The 21,180-nt window shown below is 33.1% G+C and overlaps 2 protein-coding genes and 1 long non-coding RNA gene across 3 annotated transcripts; all 3 read right to left on the reverse strand.

Annotated features, from left to right (window-relative positions):
• Positions 1-21: 21 nt before the first annotated feature.
• On the reverse strand, positions 22-7,058 carry LOC120575806 (uncharacterized). The gene is made up of 7 exons (XR_005645754.1): positions 6,623-7,058; positions 4,342-5,209; positions 3,842-4,118; positions 1,802-3,108; positions 1,225-1,526; positions 743-875; positions 22-438 (listed from the first exon to the last, which is right to left on the reverse strand). It is a non-coding gene; the product is annotated as an uncharacterized lncRNA (long non-coding RNA).
• Positions 7,059-8,544: 1,486 nt separating this feature from the next.
• On the reverse strand, positions 8,545-11,817 carry LOC11411552 (40S ribosomal protein S4). Its single transcript, XM_003604520.4, has 5 exons — positions 11,663-11,817; positions 10,243-10,320; positions 9,967-10,147; positions 9,661-9,758; positions 8,545-9,221 (listed from the first exon to the last, which is right to left on the reverse strand). Exons 1-5 carry the CDS (start codon positions 11,663-11,665, stop codon positions 8,787-8,789), a joined length of 795 nt encoding a protein of 264 aa, XP_003604568.1. The 5' UTR covers positions 11,666-11,817; the 3' UTR covers positions 8,545-8,786.
• Positions 11,818-13,529: 1,712 nt separating this feature from the next.
• LOC11414533 (protein TIC 56, chloroplastic) lies at positions 13,530-19,486 on the reverse strand. The gene is made up of 5 exons (XM_003604521.4): positions 18,717-19,486; positions 16,442-16,639; positions 14,816-15,098; positions 14,238-14,400; positions 13,530-14,040 (listed from the first exon to the last, which is right to left on the reverse strand). The coding sequence occupies exons 1-5, from the start codon at positions 19,405-19,407 to the stop codon at positions 13,837-13,839; spliced, it is 1,539 nt and encodes a 512-aa protein (XP_003604569.1). The 5' UTR covers positions 19,408-19,486; the 3' UTR covers positions 13,530-13,836.
• Between the last annotated feature and the right edge of the window lie 1,694 nt (positions 19,487-21,180).

Genomic DNA, 21,180 nt, shown 5'->3' on the forward strand with positions numbered 1-21,180 from the left:
GTGGTACTACAGAAAAATCACTTGGAGAAAGATATTTCTATAAATCTTAAGAACCATAAGCTGTCTATAAATCTTTCACAAAGTTTGATGAGAAATACTCAGAGAGATCATTACGGTTCAAAGATACAAAACTGAAAGAGATACAAGCTTATTTATAGGAGGCAGGCAAACCGCTACACAATGATCTTGAATAACAAAAAACCAATTTCACTTAAACCAAACATTTCTTGTATGAAATTTCTTTTGGATAAAATTCATGTAGGTTGCATCAATTTGAGAATGGGTCCCACCAAAAGTGCTGAAACCTACATGAATTTCAATTAATCCAACAAAAATTGAGGGATGGAATGGGTGTTGCTAGTCTTTGTCTCATTTCTATGAATGTGTTCTAGCACATGTCCAATAGGTGTGTCTCTCAGAGATTATTGCTTTGAAGATCTGAAAGAAAATTAAAGATTGAATGGCTTAGTATGAGAAAAAACCAAAAACTTATCATAACAAAATCTTCAGAATCAATCTTCTGAGAACCTAGAAGCAAATATACAGATCATTAAGAAAATAAGGTGTGACGCGGTCGCAGGGATTACAATTTAAAACTTTGGTAATATGCCAAGGATCCACACATCTGCAATGGATAATGATTCTTTTTCTTCAATGTTTATTAGCAGGTTTTAAAAAGTCAAATTTACTGCAGAAAATGATGAAAGTTCAAATAAATAAAATCAACATAAAGGTGCATTACCTAAACAGTCAAAACCTGCGGTCGGCGAATCCAGACCAGCTTTCGTAGGGAAGAAGTTGAACGAAACAATGTGTGCAGTTGGCAGGATGTTTGTATCCTCGACATCAAGGCCCCTCTTAAACAGTTCTGGAACCTACAGAAGACAGCAAAACCAAATTCCACCAATCAAAAATAGAAAGGAAAAGAATGACAATTCTCAATGAAAGAATCTTGGCACACCAATCAAAAGCATGATTGTCAAACAAAACAGTTCTTCCTTGTTAATACATAGTACAGCATGATGATGCAGTTCTTTTCTCCCAGAAAACATTTTATAGTTTATATTTTTAGAAAAAATTCACAATTCCTTTATTTTATGATGAATAGTTGAATACCAAGCTTTATCCAAATTGAATGTTTAATTTTAAAAGCAATAATTAAACAGTGAGATAACTAACAAATACATTTTCTTCATGAGGAAATGCAGGAGAGGTAAACTATACCGAATACTTAAACTGAATTCTTCTTGAAGCATTTTGTCCAAAATTGTCTGCATTTTGAATGCTTTCACTTAAAACATGGCTGATTTCCATTTGCAAATTCTGTTTAAGTATACAATTAATTTAGTTGATCAATCATCAAGTATCCTGGTTTCCTTATCTTATTCCCCGTAGAGCATTAGGATCAGGGCTTCCCAATCAAGCTCATGTTGGACTTCTGTGAAACCAAAATCCAAGCCAACTTGACTTTCCTAGGTACCACATGCTTCAGCGATAAGAGCATTAGTAGCCAACACCAATAAAACCTGCAATTCACAGTCGGAAGCTATAAATCATCAATCAGCCACAACTAGCAGCACCGCTACAAGGTCTATAGGCACCATAAGAATCAAATTCATAAATCCCCAAAATGATCTTTAAAATTGAAGAAATAAGGAAAATTCACAGAAGCTCTCAATAGATTGTCTGTCATTTTAGTCCACAAAGCTATCCTTTGAATTTCTCTTATTTCTGGAGACTAAGCTAACAGCGCAGAACAATTGCAGGACCAAACTGGCAATTAACTCAAATTAAATTTTACCTGGCAATTATTTTACGTCTTTCATTTTCAGTCAAGCTTTCTTCTTCTCTGTTTTTGTTTAAAATGACCTGCGGGCTCTACTTGAAGAGTGAACCTCTTGGCAGCACATTCATTTTCATCACCACTACCATCTTGTGCATGACATTGCCCCAAATTTTCACCAATTGGTTCATCATATATGAGATAAACTGCTGTCTTCATCACAATGAAACTGTTCCCAAAAACAACAATCTCGACTTTGTCACCAGGTTCCATATTTGATACTACTCTCTGCCACTCCTCATTTTCAAAGGAGGCGAATGCCTCTCTCTTATAGAGCTGAATGGTAGTCTTCGTGTGATTTATCACCAACACATTTTTTAGGCCATCTCACCAAAATGTGCACTTAGAAGACTGTGACAGTTTTTCATAAAACAAAATTGATAGAAATGATGTGACGACGCTAGGTGCTAACTTAATAAAAATTCAGATTCAAGGATTTCTTGTTCTTAAGGGACATATTGATGAACTAAATGCTAGGGTGTTCAATTGGCTTAGCTGTCAGTAACTGAATGGTGAGGTGCTCATAAAGGGCTTACAGCAAGAGGCCCAATAAAAATACTAAGGTTTATTAGACCTATACTCCTAGACATGACTAAAAGCAAAATTATGAGGAACATGTAAGAAATATTTATATGTTGAGGATGAAATTTCAAAATAATATGTTTAGGATTTTATCATTTTAGTTTTAAATGTTTTATACCGATAGCGAATAATCACGTTAACTTACATGTATTTCTTTAATGGTTCTAGTCTAACATGAGAGATAACATGCCAGGAGGTGTTTGAACAAAGGATGAAAGGTTATTTGTTGGTGACATCCAAGTCTGAATGATAGAAGGAAATACTTCACGTGAGTATCCCTTATTCAATGCTTTACTCCACAAAGAGAAATATATTCAATGCTTTTTGACCTTGCGACTGAAAAGGGCACTTTTGTTATTGCAGTGTTATCCACAATCAGAGTGGTTAAAGACTCCATTTGTTCCAAGTCCTTCCAATTTGTCAATAATTAAACAGCCAGAAAGAATAAGAGTTTTCAGAGATTTCAACGAATAGATGGTTCTTGGAAGGTTACGAAGGCTAGTACAGTCTTTCAAATTTATAATGAGAACTTTATGGAGATGACCAATGGTATGGGAAACCTCAGACAGCCTTGGACAATCTTTGAGTATTAGTTTTTCTAGATTAGGCATGTGTGAAAAATCTGGGGTCTGTACTAGACAATGAGAATGACTAAGATTGAGAAATTTTAGATTCTCCAGCCTCTGCAAGAACAAAAATGTTATGTAGAGAACTTAGGTAAGAAGCTTAAATAAATATATAAATAAAAGCAGTAACAATTATGAATAACCTCGAGTGGCAAGTAAAATATTTAATTGGGTATAGTGTCATTGACTCATTGTTTTTAATACAGATATAAAATGGTTAAGTATTATTTTTGCTTTCAAAACCATCCAACCAAGGCTACATTTCCGAATGTAATGTTCCATGTATGAGCATTCTAATGAGAATTTAAAAAATTTGGGATGACAAATAGGTTTGAAATTTAAATTGAAAGCTTCTTTACTCAAATAGTCAAAGATTGCAATCCTTTCCTTCACAATCTACCTGTAAATCTTAAAACTATCATCCAATTATGAATTTCCAAATTATAAGAGAAGTTCCATTATCATGACCATTTCATAGGAAATCTGAGTTTTTATAAAGCACTAAAACATTAGATAAAAGGTAAAAAATGTTTTATACTTGGGTAGAATCAAATTTAAACCCATATCCCAATTCATTTAACTTTTAGATGTTTTTAATTGTTTATTTTAAAATTTAGTGGAACTAATGTTTCGTTAAAATAATAAGCTTTACAATTTAGACATTTGGAAAATTTTCACTTAAGGTACTGGCAAAATTAGAAAGGTTGAGAACCAGATGAAAACTGTCTACGTAAAAATGAAAATTGAAAACAATTCATAAAATGCAAAAAATTTAACTCAAAATTAATACCTGCATCTATTTCCAGAAAAAAAAAAATTGATATTGTTGTTTTCTAGCTGAATGGAAACTAAATTTCTTTGGTAAAAGTTTGTGGGCATCAATGTTAAAGGAAATTCATTCCAACACAGCCATCTCAAATTTCTTGAAAGATATTTAAAATCTCCATCAAGTTGTACACCAGAAGGTTGAAGCAATCTCAGTTTCTTCATGTTCTCAAATGCATTGGTACTAAAACATTTTGCATTAGCTGCCAACTTCAAAACTAGTCCTCAACAGCTTGTGCACCCTGTGAAACACTTAGGATATGAGGCAGATAAAAACTTGTGATGAAACCAAACAATTTTACTGGAAGCACATAACGATTAACATCCAAACTAATATTCAAAGCTTTTGTGATAATCAACAGAATAGATGAATGTTGACAGCTAGCTCATATATGTTTGTTTTGCATCTTTAAGCTTTAGATGTTTTAAATCTAGAATAAAAGAAAAAGTATAAGACGTTCTTACATTTTGTTATGACAAATACATCATGAACATCCTCATGAAACCATAACCTACTACGCTTCTCGAGTTTCTTTGGTGATTTCTGTCGGATGATCTCTCTTCCCATATCTCGTAGCAAATCATGCATTCCAAGCTTGTTTTTATCATCAATAGTTACAAGGCTTCGCTCAACAAGGACACTTATTCCGATTTCAGCAAAAAGACCACAACCATTTAATATATCCATAACATCGTTTCGGTCCATCCCAATAAAGAAAAAAGCAATGTCAAGGAATATATCTCTCTCGGTGTCATCATTTAAACCATCATAGCTTATTTTCAACTTCTTTTGCACTTGATCATTGGGAATTCTCTTGAGTTTCTCCAATAGACACTCCCATTTTGTTACCTGTCTATCAAACAAGTAGGACCCAAGGACTTCCAGAGCCAGCGGGAGTCCCCCACAATACTAGACAACATTTATGGAAATTTGAGCAAATTTTCTCTTGGACTCACTTTCTTGAATGCATGCCAACTAAAAAGCTCAAGAGATTCACTTTCATCTATTTCCTCCATTATGTATACTTGGTTAACTCTATCCCCTCTAATTATTTGCTTATCTCTGGTTGTGATGATTATTCTACTCCCTGAACCAAACCATTTGCAACCAACTTTATTGTAAACGGATTTTGCAATAGTTGTTTTACCAATACCTTCCATACCCCACATCCCTAGTAGTAGAACATCATTTGAAAATGGAGTGTCCAGTAGTTGAATCATATCTAGCACTCGAGATTCGACTCTAACTGGATGGTCAGCAATGAACAGGTCTGTCTTGTCAAGCAAATGTGTAACTTTTTCAACAATATCCTTGATATCCTCACTTTCGTTCCTATGAAAAAAATAAACCAATGAAAAATGCATATTTACGTTTGCGTATGTGCCAAAAGTAAATGGTAAATTTGAGTAAGAGAAGTATAATTGTATATGTGTATGTGGAAGTTGAATTGTTTCCAAAAACTTGCAAAGAATCAGGAAATGTTGTCCAGTAGCTTATTCAGAAACAAATTATAGGTGCAATTATCATATAGTACATTAACAACATGGCAAGAAATCGGAGATTTAAAATAAAAGCTTAAGATATCAACTATATGTCACATATTAAGCAAACAGGGAATGATTCTTTCACACGCACAAGAATATTTATGCAGAACTGGGGCACTTTAGAAGAAAAGAAAGAAAATACAAAGGAACTTAATATAAACAAAAGGTCAAAACTCAAAGGGACATGAATGGCCAATGAGCTATGAAGCAAGTACACTCTTCAGATTAAGTGTGTCCTAGTGTCAGACACATGTCAGTGTCCGAACCGACACGACACCGACATACAATATGATAGAACTAGTACAATGACTTTTTTGTTGGCCAAGTCTGTATATTTCACTTTAATGCAATGACTTTCTGTTGCTTCATTGTATATTTGAAAGTTTTGACTTTTTTATTTGTTGGTCTCTTATTGTTATATATTGCCATAGTTTCACATAAGACCCTTCATATGTCTTCAAAGTTCAAACATGGGATTACGCTTTTTGATAAACTTGCTGGGTAACCTCACATATCCAGAATCTGTGAAGATCATGTTCCATTTGGTTGAATAGATAGCAAGTCATCGTGGAGCCATGTTCACGATAAATATTGTATTAGATAACTCTATATGTGTGTGTTTTTCCCATTTTCTTTTGTTGTTTACTTTTTCACAGTAAAGTTTATCCATTTGTTTGCAACAACAACCAAGTTTTATCTCACTAAGTAGGGTCGGCTACATGGATCAAACAACGCCGTAATGTTGTACTATATCTCAATCCAACTCATTAATGATCTTTCTTAATAGTTTCTCTTAGTTTTTCTATGTTATCCTCCGTGTCTAGTGATTTGACTACCCTTCATATGATCTACTCCCCTTATTACAAAATCTACATGTCTTTTTCTACATGCCCAAACCACCTTAGTCGAGTCTCCACTATCTTTTCTACAATAGGTGTTATGATCATATTTTGTCTAGTCTTACCACACATCCAACACAAAATCCTCATCTTTATTACACTTATTATAATATTAGCTCCATTACTACCTGCAACTCTTTTTTTGTTGAATACTAACAATAGTTGATGCTTTGAGTTGCTGGATCCTTGCCCATTTGATACTAATTAGTAAGATTCCTTAACACAAAAATGAAAACTTTTGTACATGAAGAATATATATTAACAAGGCTGTTATTGTATCTAATCTCGGAGGGAGGGAGTACCTGAGATTTGACACCACTGTGGACCTGCATAGTTCTTAGAGAAGACGATAACAGAAACTCTAGAACCATAGATCCCTTGAAGTAGTGATGTTGAGATGTAATCTCCTCTTTGAAGCGAGTGATCGTCCTTGAAGAAGGTGAATCCGGCGTTTCAAAGAGAAGCATAAGGCTGTGAAGTGAAAGATGTACGTGTATCTTCGCCTCTGAAACTTAAGAATACGTCGTGTTTGATTCCACTGTCTGGAATATATTCATCAGAAAAGGAACTGGTAGCGGAAGACATAGATGGATCTATGAAATTTGATTTCGAGATCGATCTATGGATTTTGGATGTACTTTTCAGTTAATGTTTAAAAACTTTCTGCAGAACAACTTTTAACGCTATGTCTAGATCTGTTCAGATTAAATTCCCCACCCAGAATATTCTTTGGCTTTTTTTATTAATACAAAAATGATACTCCCTCCTCTCCTCTATAATGGAAAAAGAAAAATTGACACTAATTTTTTTTTTTTTGAGGTAATGACACTAATATTTTTTGTTGTTTTTTTCTTCAAATTATTCGGTGATTAAAAATTCACAAAGTTGGAATTTCGAATTTAAACTTACATATTGTAATGTTCCTTCTTATCTGGGACATGTTTACATAGAATAATTTTTATTATTTAGATTTTTTGTGTTAATTGAAGTTCGATTGGAGATCTAGGGTTGAAATCTTGACAAAGAGAAAAAAAGATAACAACAATTAACATACTATTATTAGAAAAATCTATTTTTTTTAATTCTTTTATTTTATTTTTTTCAATATCATTAAGTGAAGGATAATTTACAAATTAACTCGTAACTTCTCTTTTTCATACGAGATAGCATTTTTAATTTGTTTGAAATTGTCAAAATGAATTATAATTGCAAGAACCGTGAGTCTGGCCTATTTCGATACTCGTGTGGAGTCCAAACTCATCAATCAAAACGACAAGGATGACAAAGCATTTTCCTTATAAGGTGAAAATACTAAAAATGTGGAACTCAAATAGTGAATTCGTAGAAGTCCAACTGAAATATGACCCCACCAAGACTATGAAGATTTGGGTCGAACCTCCCTTATAGTTTAGCTTTATTTTACCTTTATCATGATAAGTGTTTATTGTACAAGGTAGTGTTCTTGCATTTGATTCATCAATAACCGTGTGTCATATGAATTGCCAATTTGAAGTTTTAATAAAATTATAATTGAATCGTTGTAAATCAAACACACATTTAAACTATCTTTAAATGTCATCGTGAGCTTAGCTCACTTGGTATGGACAATGCATAATACAAAGTCCAGGATTCAAACCCCGCGGCAACCACCAAAAAAAATTATCTTTAAATGAGCGCAAAAAACTCAATTTAAGGAACTTCTTTGTGCGGTTAAAACAGATAAAAACTAGGAGGAACTTAATTTGTGCGGTTAAAACAGTTAAAAGACTAGGAGCAGCCTAGTGGTTCATTTTTGTATCAAGAGATATTGGTATCGATTCGTGGTTTGAACTACTTTACAATTCACCAACATGAACTATTTTTTGGAAGCTTAAGCTTTAGGCAATAGTGAAAATTGACAAAGAAGAATGCAAGCAACACTTGCTTTTGAACACTCTAAAACTCTCCTTTATTGGATGAAATCAATGTATGTCCCACCATATTTTATGGATTCTATTTCCAAAGTGTAGACTCGCAATAATTTAAATCAATAAGAGAAGAGATTGTTCAAAAGAATGTGTTGCTAGCACTACTCTGTGACAAAAAGAAATATTTTACATCACGGTAGTTTTGAGGTTAAACCAGCAATCCACTGAGACCATCTCAATATTCAGCTATAGCCTCTAATAACATGCTTTCAATTCCTTAACCGTTGTTTGCACAAGGGATCAAAATCATGTTAAACTTCACAACAATGGAATACAAAATTTAGAAGAAAATAATAGGATGAAGAACATATCACCATAATATTGTTAAAGGTAATTAAACTGAAACAGCATGAAGCAGTTCAGAATTGCGCACTAGTATAATGAAAATAAAATAAAAAATATGCTCAGTCACTTCACCAAACAAACCTCCCAATCAACAAAAATGCCCACTCATCTTAAAATAAATAAATCTGCTAGCAATATAGTTTGATCAAAAAATTTAAGCAGCAGTTACATTTTGAGCAGCCTGCCTCTTTCTAGCCTCTTCAATAACAGTCAACTTGATACCTTTACCTTTAGGAAGAGACACCCAAGGTTTTGTTCCTTTGCCAATAGTAAACACATTGCCCAGCCGAGTGGCAAACTCATGACCACTTGCATCCTGAACGTGAATAGTCTCAAAAGTTCCTTTATGTTTCTCTCTGTTCTTGATGACACCAACACGACCTCTATTCCTTCCTCCGGTAACCATGACAACATTCCCCACATCAAACTTGATAAAATCAGTGATCTTGTTGTTTTCAAGGTCAAGTTTGATGGTGTCATTAGCCTTAATTAGTGGATCTGGATAACGGATGGTGCGACCATCATAGGTGTTCAGATAGGGAATGCCCTTCTGTCCGAATTGAACAGATCGAACCTTGCAGAGCTTAAACTGCCAAAATGAAAGAATATAAGAAAACAGAAGCAAAGAACAATTGAAATATAGCTATGGTAAGGATCAGCTAGCATCTCAAAAGACTTCCTTGTAAAAATATTATTTCCTGTATGCATCTGACATTAGTATTTTGAGAACTGAGACCCTTGAAGACTTGTACCCTATGAAGTACAAATACTGACACAGACACGACATGGACAATGACATGCACGCGATGATAATAATTTAAGTAGCATATCCCTAAAAAGGGTCATAAGTCATTAGTCTAGTTGGTCATACACTCCCTTAAGCAGTGTGTGAGTGAGTGACAATGTGCATTGATAAACAGGGTGTGATATATAATAGATAAAGCACAAAATTACTGCAAAAAATACAAGGGGAAAGAAATTTCATTATTAGAGTTGAAATTAGAGAGATTGTGAAGGATAATACAAACCTTTGCCTCATCGTCCCTAACAGAGTGGAGACGGAACCGACCCTTGGTGTCATACAGAAGACGAAAGTTTTCATTTGTTTTGGGAATAGAAACAACATCTGGTCAAATCAAGAGATAAGAAAAAATTAATCATTCGAAAATGCAAAACCAAAATCCTACTTACTGAATTGTAGAAACTCAATCACAAAACTATTGCAAGAAATAATGTTGAAAACTAACAATTCTGTCCAAAAATTTAAAAGCAATAATAACTATGACTTAGCACTTTAACAACACTGTGGGAATCAAGTTTGAAAATGCACATACCCATGAAACCAGCGGGATATGTCTTGTCTGTCCTAACCTTGCCATCAACAAGAACATGACGCTGCATCAAGATGGCAATAACTTCTCTGTATGTTAGAGCATATTTCAGTCTGTTTCGCAGGATGAGGATCAAAGGAAGGCACTCCCTTGACTTGTGGGGTCCAGATGATGGCTTTGGTGCCTGCACATCCAAACCAATTGAGCATATGATTCAAATGGAACATACAAATAAACACAGGTAATATAATTCAGATGAAGTGTGGAAAATGGTCATACAAAGGCTCCACCAAGTTTGTCAAGCATCCAATGTTTTGGAGCATTGAGTCTCTTCAAGTGTTTCTTCAACCCTCTTGCCTGAAATATATTATAGTAGTTATAAATTAGAATATGAGGTTATATTTAAAGATGTTCTATATTCCTAACAATTACACAAAGCCAATGAAACATTGTTACCAAAAGTAAAAAATTTAATAAAATGTGTCAGAAAATCTAGGGAGAGCATAGTTAGTAGAGGGATCAAAAGAGAGCATTGAAAACACCAAAGCTAAAGAATACAAGCCATATATGAGGCCAAATAAGTAACACAACTAATACTTGATTTACTATGTACATAATTCTCATCAACAGCAAACAAAATAATTGAAAAGCAAGAACAAAACAACTAATAAAGTGACACAACCTCATCCCTAGGACATAGATGAGCTCAATTTTAAAACTTTATATCACTCTTTCATCAAAAACATTTCAAGAAGCAATCTCATGTCAAGAACATATAACTTACGATTAAACAACAAAGTTTTAGAAAATAAGGACTAGTATATCCATGTTCTGAAATTCTAAAAGCTCAAAGTATCCCAGGTACTGAGACTTCCAAACATACCCAAGCTCATTAAAACATAAAAAATTTAAGATTGCATTTCAAAAATCAAGAAATCTTTATGGTGTCATTTTATCCATATAGTCAACCCCATATACTCCCTCCGTCCCAAAATAATCAACCTTAACAATATGCACTATCCCATGATATACTTGGACCATATTTTTTTTTTTACTATTATACTATGAAGTACGGATAAATACAAACGGTAGCATATAAGTTGTATTTATCGCGATGAATAATTTCAAAAGATTAACTTTTAATAATTTTTTTCTAATAGATGATTAAAGATATTAAAAGTCGAAACTGTGCATTGGCATGTGTGAAATAGTCAAGTAGGTAAATTATTTTGGGTCCAAGGAAGTAGTAGAACAAGTGTTATTGTTGACTGTGAAGAACGGGCACAATCACCAAACAGAACACAGACACCATAATAATTTGAGAAAATGACATAACCATATATAATCACATATGGTGTCTGACACTGACACATGCCGGAAACCAAACATGCCTTCAATCAGAAGTGTAGTGTAGCAAGGTTGTTGTAGCTATATTAAAAGCATCTAACAACAGTTGAAAACATAAAGCTGCAGGAATATGATCTTCCAACATCGTATTTAGATTCATATGTTATAACATGACTAGTTTAAATGCAACTTTTCATCAAATTAATCAACCTCATGTTATAACCATGCATGTTAATGATATCATCATAATTAAGAACTTATACATTTCTTTCAATAAAAACATAATAAGCACAATGCAGCAACAACAATAATAAAAAAGAATTGAGAAATTGAAGAGGAAAAGGTAACGAACCATGTTGAAGTCTTCTGCAGAATCTGCTCTTCACTCCTCAGAGATAAGTTCCGCCGTAGGTGGGTGGGTTCAGAGCTGAAGACAAAACCCTATTCTATAAACTGTGTTATTTTGTATGGTAATAACGGAGCTCCGTGACCCGTTTCGTATGGATTTTTTTAGAAATGGCCCAAAAATTCTATGATATTTGATACCGCAAAACGAGTCTTTCTCGGATATTTTCAATTTTTTTTTTTTTTTTTTTTTTGACAAAAACAAAACGATATTCATTCATTCAAATCGATAGAGTACATCAAATACAAACATTGCTAAAAATGTAAAGGGTGAATCTGCGAACAAACTCACAGCAGTATACAACGGCAAAATGTCTACAAATAATATGATAAAACTTAAGTCACCGAAATACTCATGTTTCTGGATCTGCAACGTTGACGTCCAAATCATTGGTTGAATTTGTAATTGACTGATGTAGATCTTTCAAGAGGAATTGAACAAACACCGCGACAAAACACGAAATCAAACGCCGCCGCACAAGACGACGAACAACACAACGCCGCACTTAGACGACGAAATCACAAAAAACACAAAAGGAAAAACTTGATAGATGTGAAAACACTTATTTAGATTGAAAGAAAAGGGGAAAAAAGATGTAGAGGGGTGATTCTAGGTCAAAAAATGACCTAAAACCACCCCTCCTCGATGAACAAAGGAGAAAGAAAGTTTATAGAGAAGTTGGAGTTTCTCCCACTAAAAAACTAGGGTCGGCTCGGATATTTTCAATTTGTTTATTTAACATTATAAAAACAAAATTGAATGTATAAATATTAGACTAATGGATAAAATTATCAAAATTGTTAAGCGAATGTACAAAAGTTTGAACTTCGACACTTTCACTTATATATGTGAGTTTGTAAAGACTTTTTTATTTCGTCTATTAACAACAAAAATGATATTTGAGTATATTTATTTGTAATTTCCTTTTGGAAAAATATTATATATTATGTTAAAGAAATGATATGTTGGAAATTAAAAATTATTTTGATCAATTTTTAAAGAAAGTTAGTACTAAAAAAAAGGGAGAAATACAAAATTAATTTTTTTTTACTCAAGTGGCGTCCATAATCATTTTGAAACGAACATAAGAGTTTGTGGTTTTTAAAATATATATATATATATATATATATATATATATATATATATTGAAATTATTTACATTAGAATAATTTTTATTTTAATTATAAACATAAATCATCTCTCTCTTAAAGGATAAAATTGTAAAAACAATATTAATTACAAACATATTTAATACAAATATTCATTATCTTAATTCTCGTTATTTTTTCAAAAGGATCCTATAATTAAGGACGAGATAGTAGTAATGATGTTTATTTCAAGTTATCATTTTGTTAATGAGTTGTCATGAATGAATTTCGTGAAATATTAACTATAGATTTATTTATTTGACTGAATTTTTTTTTTGAAGGAATTTGACTGAAAATTTGTTAAATTGCTTTCATCGAATTCCTACAATGCCGTCGTTTTCGTTCGAAGGAAAAGAGTATAAAATATATTTTGTTTAACTTTTTGTCAGAATCTTTTTAGCATTTTCAAGCAAACAAGGTTATTTACCATCACTTATCAAAAAAAAAAAAAAAAGGTAATTTATCATCTAAATTTTTTACTGATTGATTAATCAAGATAACAAATAGCGAAAGAAATACTCGTTTCACACATTTGAATTTCTGTTTCATTTCATTATAAGGAAATCGTAGAAAAATTAACTTGTCATAAAATATTACTTTTAAATACAAAAAAACAATATTATTCAGCACTAAAAATGTATATAGTCAAGTGACGACAAGGAATGTACATACAGTCCAATACAAAAAGCATAAAGCATGTGATCTTGCAAACAATAATAGTCAAATACTTAACACATGATACCAAAAACCTGTTGTAATTTTCATAACTAGTGGAAACTTTTACCTCACACTTCCCCCACATTTCATTTTCATAATTTTAGCCAATAAACAGGAAAATAAATCGTCTTTAGTAATGATATTACATTGGTCAGTTCAAAGTGAATAAATTTCAAAAAGCTTAACTACTCAAACACAACGAGGTCTAACCATATGATCAGCATTAACCACATAAGAAATCGCACGTCCGGAATTCTAATTTTTTGGCCGTTCCTCCTCCTCCTCCTCACCGGACAACCTTCTAAGGCGGGCCTCTCTCTTGACCCTCCTCCTAATTATCTCTATTCTTTTAATAGAATCCTCCTTGACTTTTTTCTGAATTTTATCAAAGCCAGGAAATCTCGCCATCATTACATCACCCAGCAGATTGGCGATGCCATTCATTACATCATAGAGCCTCTGCAAATAATAAGCAGATAAAATCTCATGTTATAACAAAAACCAATTCACATTTGCCGTCAACCAAGAAATGAAACAGAAAAGTAGTAATTGGTAAAGGATGGCATAACTATAACTATAATAATAATCATATGAAAGAAAAAGAGAGAACAAATACTTCAATGTATCCAAATCCTTTGATGGAAAGACACACTTACCATCCTGTCAGCATTCCAGCGCCTGATGAATGGTGGACCTGTGTTGTACGAACCAAGTGGTTCACGGTACCATTCATCATTGAATGTTATTCGATCCATTGCTTGTTCTATGCTCAGAACTTCCCATGGCCTCAATCCTGGAATTAGTTTAGCCAACTTCTGTCTATCTCACAGCAAACCCCCAAATCCAAAGAAAATAATTGAACATATTAATACATAAAGGAGGGTCAGGCAGGAAGGCAAGAGTTAGTAACAATAATAAAGTATTGTGGCAATCGAAATTTATCAGTGTTGTCAATTGCGGATTGTAGAGAATAGTGATATGTTCAAAATCCGCTACACAACAGTGTTATAGCACTACTAAAGCTGTATCTGACAACATTTTGTACTGAATAGCGTATGGTGGAACAATAACAATTTGTTCAAATTCTGCTATGCTATAGCACTATTGCGCTGCTATTTAACAACACTACAGTTTATTAAAACTTCCATCTGTATTTTACAAAAAAAAAAACTTATGAAAATGGAAGTGAATACACACAATGTATATGTATATAATACAGTACCAGCAGACATACCTAAGATCTTTTGGAATGTACTTGTTGGGCATGTGATCCTGTTCCAAAGTAGTGGTCAGTTCAGTGCCACTAGCCCAAAGAAATAGAGCATGACTTGGAATTCTAACTCCAGGCCAGAGGCCATCATTAGCTTCCATCACTGCTAAATCACGTCTCTTGCTTTCCACCGCCTCTTGTTGAAGCTGGTTATAAGTCTTCTTTTCAAATCCCTTAACAGGAACCCATGGTGGTATACCTTTTTGTAGTTTGTGAAAGAAAGCTGTCGCTGAAGCAGCAAGTCGAACTAAAGAATTGCCAAACCAAGAATCAGATTTTATCAAATATGAAAGTTCAGCACTTCGCAGATTATCTTAATATGCTGTATTCTTTAATATTAAAAAGATTCATCGGCATTTCTTTAAAAATATGCAGAAAGTTATGCACATGAACTGGTTTCAAAACATTGTTCTATTTGAACCATGTAGTAAGAATCCCTCTAACAATAAGTAAGAAGCTATACTAGAAAAGCATTTAATATTATTTCAGTTCTACCATTTTTAGTGAAGTACAAAAGATACTGTTATCAAGGTTCTTATAAAAAACTGACTTTATGTTGTGTGTCAATTTTACAATGTTTTAGCAAAACATTTTCAAAAACAGATTTGGATAACCTTAGATTCACCCCTTCGCCAACTGAGGGAGGAATAAGACTATTAAATTTGGATAACTGTACAGAACAATTCATCTTATCTCATATGGTAACCAACATATTCCTATTATCTCATACAGAACAATTCCTGTTAAATTTGGATAACTATAAAAAACAATTCCTCTTATCTCATACAGGACAATTCCTATTAAATTTAGATTCACCAAGTTGAGAAAATCAGTTGGTAACCAAACTCTCAGTCACAGCCTCTAACCCAGCCAAGGCGTGGGGTTTTGAATTTGGAGTCCTAGATGAGGAGGAATTAAGTAGAAGGACGAACAGCTGAAGATTCAAGGTTATTCTTGTAAATTAGCTTAGGAATAAAATAATTAATTAGTTGAGAGTGCAGTGATGGAGGCGCATTTCAACATTATACTAGAAACTGTCTAGGCAAGATATAAGTGTGCTAATCCCTTGGAAGGAGGTAAGCAAGGTAGATGAAATCAAGATTCTACCTAGGATCAGAAAGGGGACACAAGATCGTAAAACGCAAGATCATAACATAGATTGTAAGATCCTTCAAAATTCATAACATAGATTGTAACATAGATGAAATCCAACCTTTGCATTCAAAGTTATTATAAAGTAGATCAAGCATTACAAAATTCATACAAATAAAAAATTACTTGATACTATAACACTACTTTATTTTGACGGGTAATATGCTCCTTACAAATAAGTAAATGTTCCTTACTAGATACCAGTATAACACACCTGTGGGCTGAGTGTCCAAAATATTTGAAACTTGAAGTGCATGATCACAAATATTGTAATATCACAAAGAATGATGTCACTTCTTACACATGCCTCAAAATGGTTTTCAGGCAAACAAAATACTACGCTTATAATTTCCGTAAATAAAAGACTGCTCATCTGGAGTCAATATATCATCAAAGAAAATTTATTAAATAAAGTAAAAAAGGTGGAACTCAACATACCTTCCCAAGTAGCGATTGCACGCTCCATTCCATAAATCATGTGGATGGGTGCCCATTCATCCATATCCTCCCCCCAAATGAAAGTGTTTTTATCAATAACCCCACCACCCCAAGCAGTTTTAAGTGTATGCAATGCCAACGGCCCTCGGGTTCGACCCAGCCGATCCTTATAGAACCATACACCACTCTTCATGATAACTAAATCAAATAGAAAATAGGAACACCATCATGCACAAAAACAACACAAAAACAATGAGAAGATACATGAACTAATGGCATAGTTGCATCCATCCAGAGTTTAGTATTTTACCACAGAACCTTCAATAAACAAAGATAATATTAGCTGGATATCTCACATATGATTCACATTCCATAGTAATTAATTATACATTACACAGTGCGCACAACTATCCTAAATATATTTTTCATCTTTGACAAGGAAAAATAAAATGAAACAGCAGATAGATTATTAGTTAGCCCAACTCCTGTGGCAAAGTAGCTCAAGTGTTTCAGAACACACAGTTGAACTCGAGACCTTATAGAACCCTACATATTCAATCCTAAGCATCTTGCTAACTAAGCCCGTCCCTTATTGGAAAGCTATTTTGATTGGCTTCTTTTGTGAGCTTCTAATAAAATCATCCTAAGAAAGCTTTTAACAAACTTTTTTTAAATGCAAATAAATAACTGGTGACAATAGAAGTAGACAATGGTCCCAACTTTACCTGTAATGGCAGAAATTTGAAAGTTCTAATTCTGGAATTGTAACTCAAGAAAAAGTTGTGCCTAATTACCACTATGAAATATATTTTTTTGAAGAAATTGCCACTATGAAATATTAGTCTGGCAACCATGCACATGAGCACCCAAAGAAAGACGAAAAAAATTGATCACTCAACTGTAAACATGAGCACCAAAAGAAAGACAAAAAAGTCTTACATATACAAAAACATCCCAACTTAGCATTTAGTAGATACGTTGGATCAGGAAAAAACATAACATTTGACGTCTGTTCAATATTTGGTGGCAAATTTAGAGCAGAACTATCAGAACATAATGTAGAAAATAAAAAAGTGGAACATTTTGATTTCATTCAAAGAGGTATCAAAGAAAACAGAAAAGAATAAAATAGATAGTTAGTTCTATTTAGTTCTGCCCATCTGTGGTTGTGTCATATGCTTGTCATTCAGGATAAATGAGACGACTGTTCTGTTTGTTTCTCTTTAGTTCAACTGTTTTAATGGGAAAAAAATGTATCACTTTTGTTCAGTTCTACTTTCAATAAGTATTGTCAAATAGTAGAGTTATAATTTAGCAGAATTTGAACAAACCCCTGTTATCCTGCCATAGGTCATTTAGTACAAAGTGTTGTCAAATAGCGGCTAATGGAGCACTATAGTGTTGTAAAGTAACAGAATTTGAACGAACATAAAACATAAAACAAACATTTAGTACAATTTTTGCAATTCGCAAGTGATAATTTTGCTTTCAATGAAGCCCAAACATAAAACAAAATGCATGTGTTCAAGTTTGTTTCAACCTATCTGCAAAGCTGAAAAGTAAAAAGCTTAGGTACATAGAATAAGTGACATTACTCCTAGTATTACGGATTTGATTGTTTGTATTATAAATAATCTTAGCAATAATCTTTATTCATTAATACTACGTGCTACTGCTTATGAATAGCAAACCATGGATGTGTTGGAGTATCAAAATTCAAAAGTTGATTTTCTCACAGATGATTGAAATGACTTACTCTACTCTCTAAAGTTCACTTTCAGAGTAGTCAAATCCAATAATATTACCTACATGCTACATACATTTCTCGGCTTCTCGCAAGGACACTCAGATTCCATAAGGTTAGAGAAAGCACACAATATGGTGAAGCCTTCACTGTGAAAGCACTCAATTTTATCTCTGCATTTTACTTAAAAAACTTAAATATTAATTAAACGTATCTCTTTTATGTCATCTCATATTTATAAATTAGCTCAACCAGTAATTTTACCAAACACTGCAAATTCAATCGGTTAGTTTATCCACTATAAGCTATAAGCTAACTTATAATCTATTCGCTATAAGCTCATCCGTTATAAGCTATCTTATCAATTATTCACTATTTTTTACCAAACAAAGCCTATGAAGAGCGAACAATCTCAATCAAACAATCCAAATCATATGACTGCATCAAATGTATGACTCCTTAACTACACAAAATCTGTAAGCCAGATGCAACAACAACAACCAGAAATAACTCAATTATGAAAAAACTTACATTCATAGTATCGATTCTCGAGAGTGTTATACCCAATAGCTTGAGCAACATCAATCGGCTTCCCAGGAGGATAAGGCCTTTGCCAAAACCCCCAAATCCCCAAATAAAATTGTCTAGCAAAATCCCAAAACTTATCTTGCGCTGCATACCGTGACTGCGCTTTTCTCGGCATAGGCCTCCCATCAAGCCCAATAATATTAGGCACTTTCTTCCAATGCTCTCTATCTTCAGGCTTACGAGGTTTCTCATTCTTCTTCAACTCCCACTCATTCACCTTATCAGCTATATACTCATATCTCATGAGCATATGTATAATTGGATTGTTATACATTTCGTTCATAAACTCTTCGTTTTCGTTCATTTCTTGTTCCGTTGCGTTTGGTTTAACTTCGTAAATGTCGTTTTCGTTGAGGACTTTGTTGACTTGTGGTGTGTGTCTGTGGTTTGGGAGATAGTCGCATTCGTAGAAGAATTGTTGGACCATTTTGGTGAATGGACCGGGTTCAGTGTCTTCATCTTCGACGGTGGTGGTGGGTTTGGAGGTGTTGGTGGTGGAGATGGAGGTTGATGCGAAATTTGAGGAATTGGAGAAGTTGAGGAGGGAGGTAAGAGGTGGGAGAGGGAGGGGAGTTGGTGGTTTTGAGAATGGGAACCAGTTTCCGTTGAATGGGTTGAAGTTGATGGAAGACATTGAAGGAGAAGAGAGTGAAAGGGTTCAGTGTTAATGTGTAAGGATAATGAGAGAAGTATTTTTTCTTGAAAGAGTCAACTTATGAGAGATGGATGGCAAAAAATAATTGTGGTTTATTAACGTGGAGTTTACACCCTTAAATTAGAGTGTATCGGTAATAAAGAGATATTTATCAATTTTTTTATTTTAGAAAATATTATTTTATAAGAAAAAATTTCATTTCATTCTTTATAAGATTCATACTAATTTTTTAACATTTTATCCAAAAAAATAATCAATATTCACTATTATGGATATTAAAAATTAAAAAAATTTGAATTTTGATTTGCCGACACTTTTGAGAAATAAAATATAATTGTAACCAATAGAAAATATATTTTTTCTAAAAAAAAAAACTCATTAAACTATTCGTTTAACATATGGGTGTACCGGTACACTCAATTTTATTGAGTGTATTATAGAAATTGTCTTATTAATATACTTCATTTAATATTTAAGTTTAATCGATTATCAATCCTTTAACTTAATTCTTTTTTTTTTTTAAATTGATTATTTAACTATTAAACGTTTCAATTTAGTCATTTATCTTTGTTTTCCTCAATCAATTGGTCATATTTCATTAATTTTAATCTGCTCAAAAAAGATACCATTAGTTAAAGTAGGTTCATGAGATCTAGCGGTGCATCACCAACACGAAATTAAGTTTAATTTTATTTTATTCATCTTCTTCCCACATCTTCAACAAAAAAAAAAAAATTCTTTAATTAGGTGTTGGTGTTACACCATTAGATCTTATGGATCTCCTTTATCTAGTGGTCTCCTTTTCGAGTTTGAGTTTGGAGGCTCAACTTTGTAAAGTTGTTTGCACCACCCAATGGACGCCCATAAATGTAAGTGGTTTGAACAAATCGAAAACCAAAGTAAACCAAGTCGATGATGATCCGATTCGGTCCAAAAATCCAACTAGATTTGTTTGGTTTTCAATTTTTAAATTCAATGATCCGATGAATTGAATCAATTGTGTTACTAAATCCACTTTGACTTAATCCGAACCCAATGCTTTATATCTTTCCATCTCTTCTCTTCTCGATAGTGTCCATGAATGTTTTTTTCCATTTTAACGGAGTGAATAAAAGTTACGAAAACAACCGAGACAAAACATTGCTATACCACGACAAAAGTCCGTTATGGCCACTGTTCCCAAAAGGTAGTTCGAGAATCAAGTTTTATGGATAAAAACTAGATTTATATAAACCTTAACTCCATTTTAGAAGTAACAAATTCATTGAAAAGTTATGAAAATAATTAGAGTTATGAAATTATGAAGAAACAACGAGAAATTTGATTATTATACATTATATGGTGTACAAATAATTTTAATAAGATTTATGCAATATCGTGATGATTTCCACGATGATGACTATAATCCGTAAATCAACGCCTCTAATAGCCAGAATTGTAAATTTCTCAACGCGACTATGACCTTGACCATTATTTAAAAACTTAATGAGAACATTTTCGGTCAAATAAAAAAAAGTGTTGTTTCTACGTTTGAAGGGGTTGATATGAATTTTGTTTTCCATATTTTGATGAAGAGTTACTTCTTGTTTTTCCTTGAGATTGAAGAGTTGAGCATGAATTCGTTGTGTTTTATTGTTTTTCTTTTTTAAAATGAATATGAATGGAGAAAAATAAAATACATGAATATTACAAACATACATGGTGTGACACAGACCTGGATTGCATGCAGTTAAATAGTTAGGAGAGATTTGA

This window comes from Medicago truncatula, chromosome 4, assembly GCF_003473485.1.
Source record: "Medicago truncatula cultivar Jemalong A17 chromosome 4, MtrunA17r5.0-ANR, whole genome shotgun sequence".
In the NCBI taxonomy this organism is placed as follows: Eukaryota; Viridiplantae; Streptophyta; class Magnoliopsida; order Fabales; family Fabaceae; genus Medicago; species Medicago truncatula.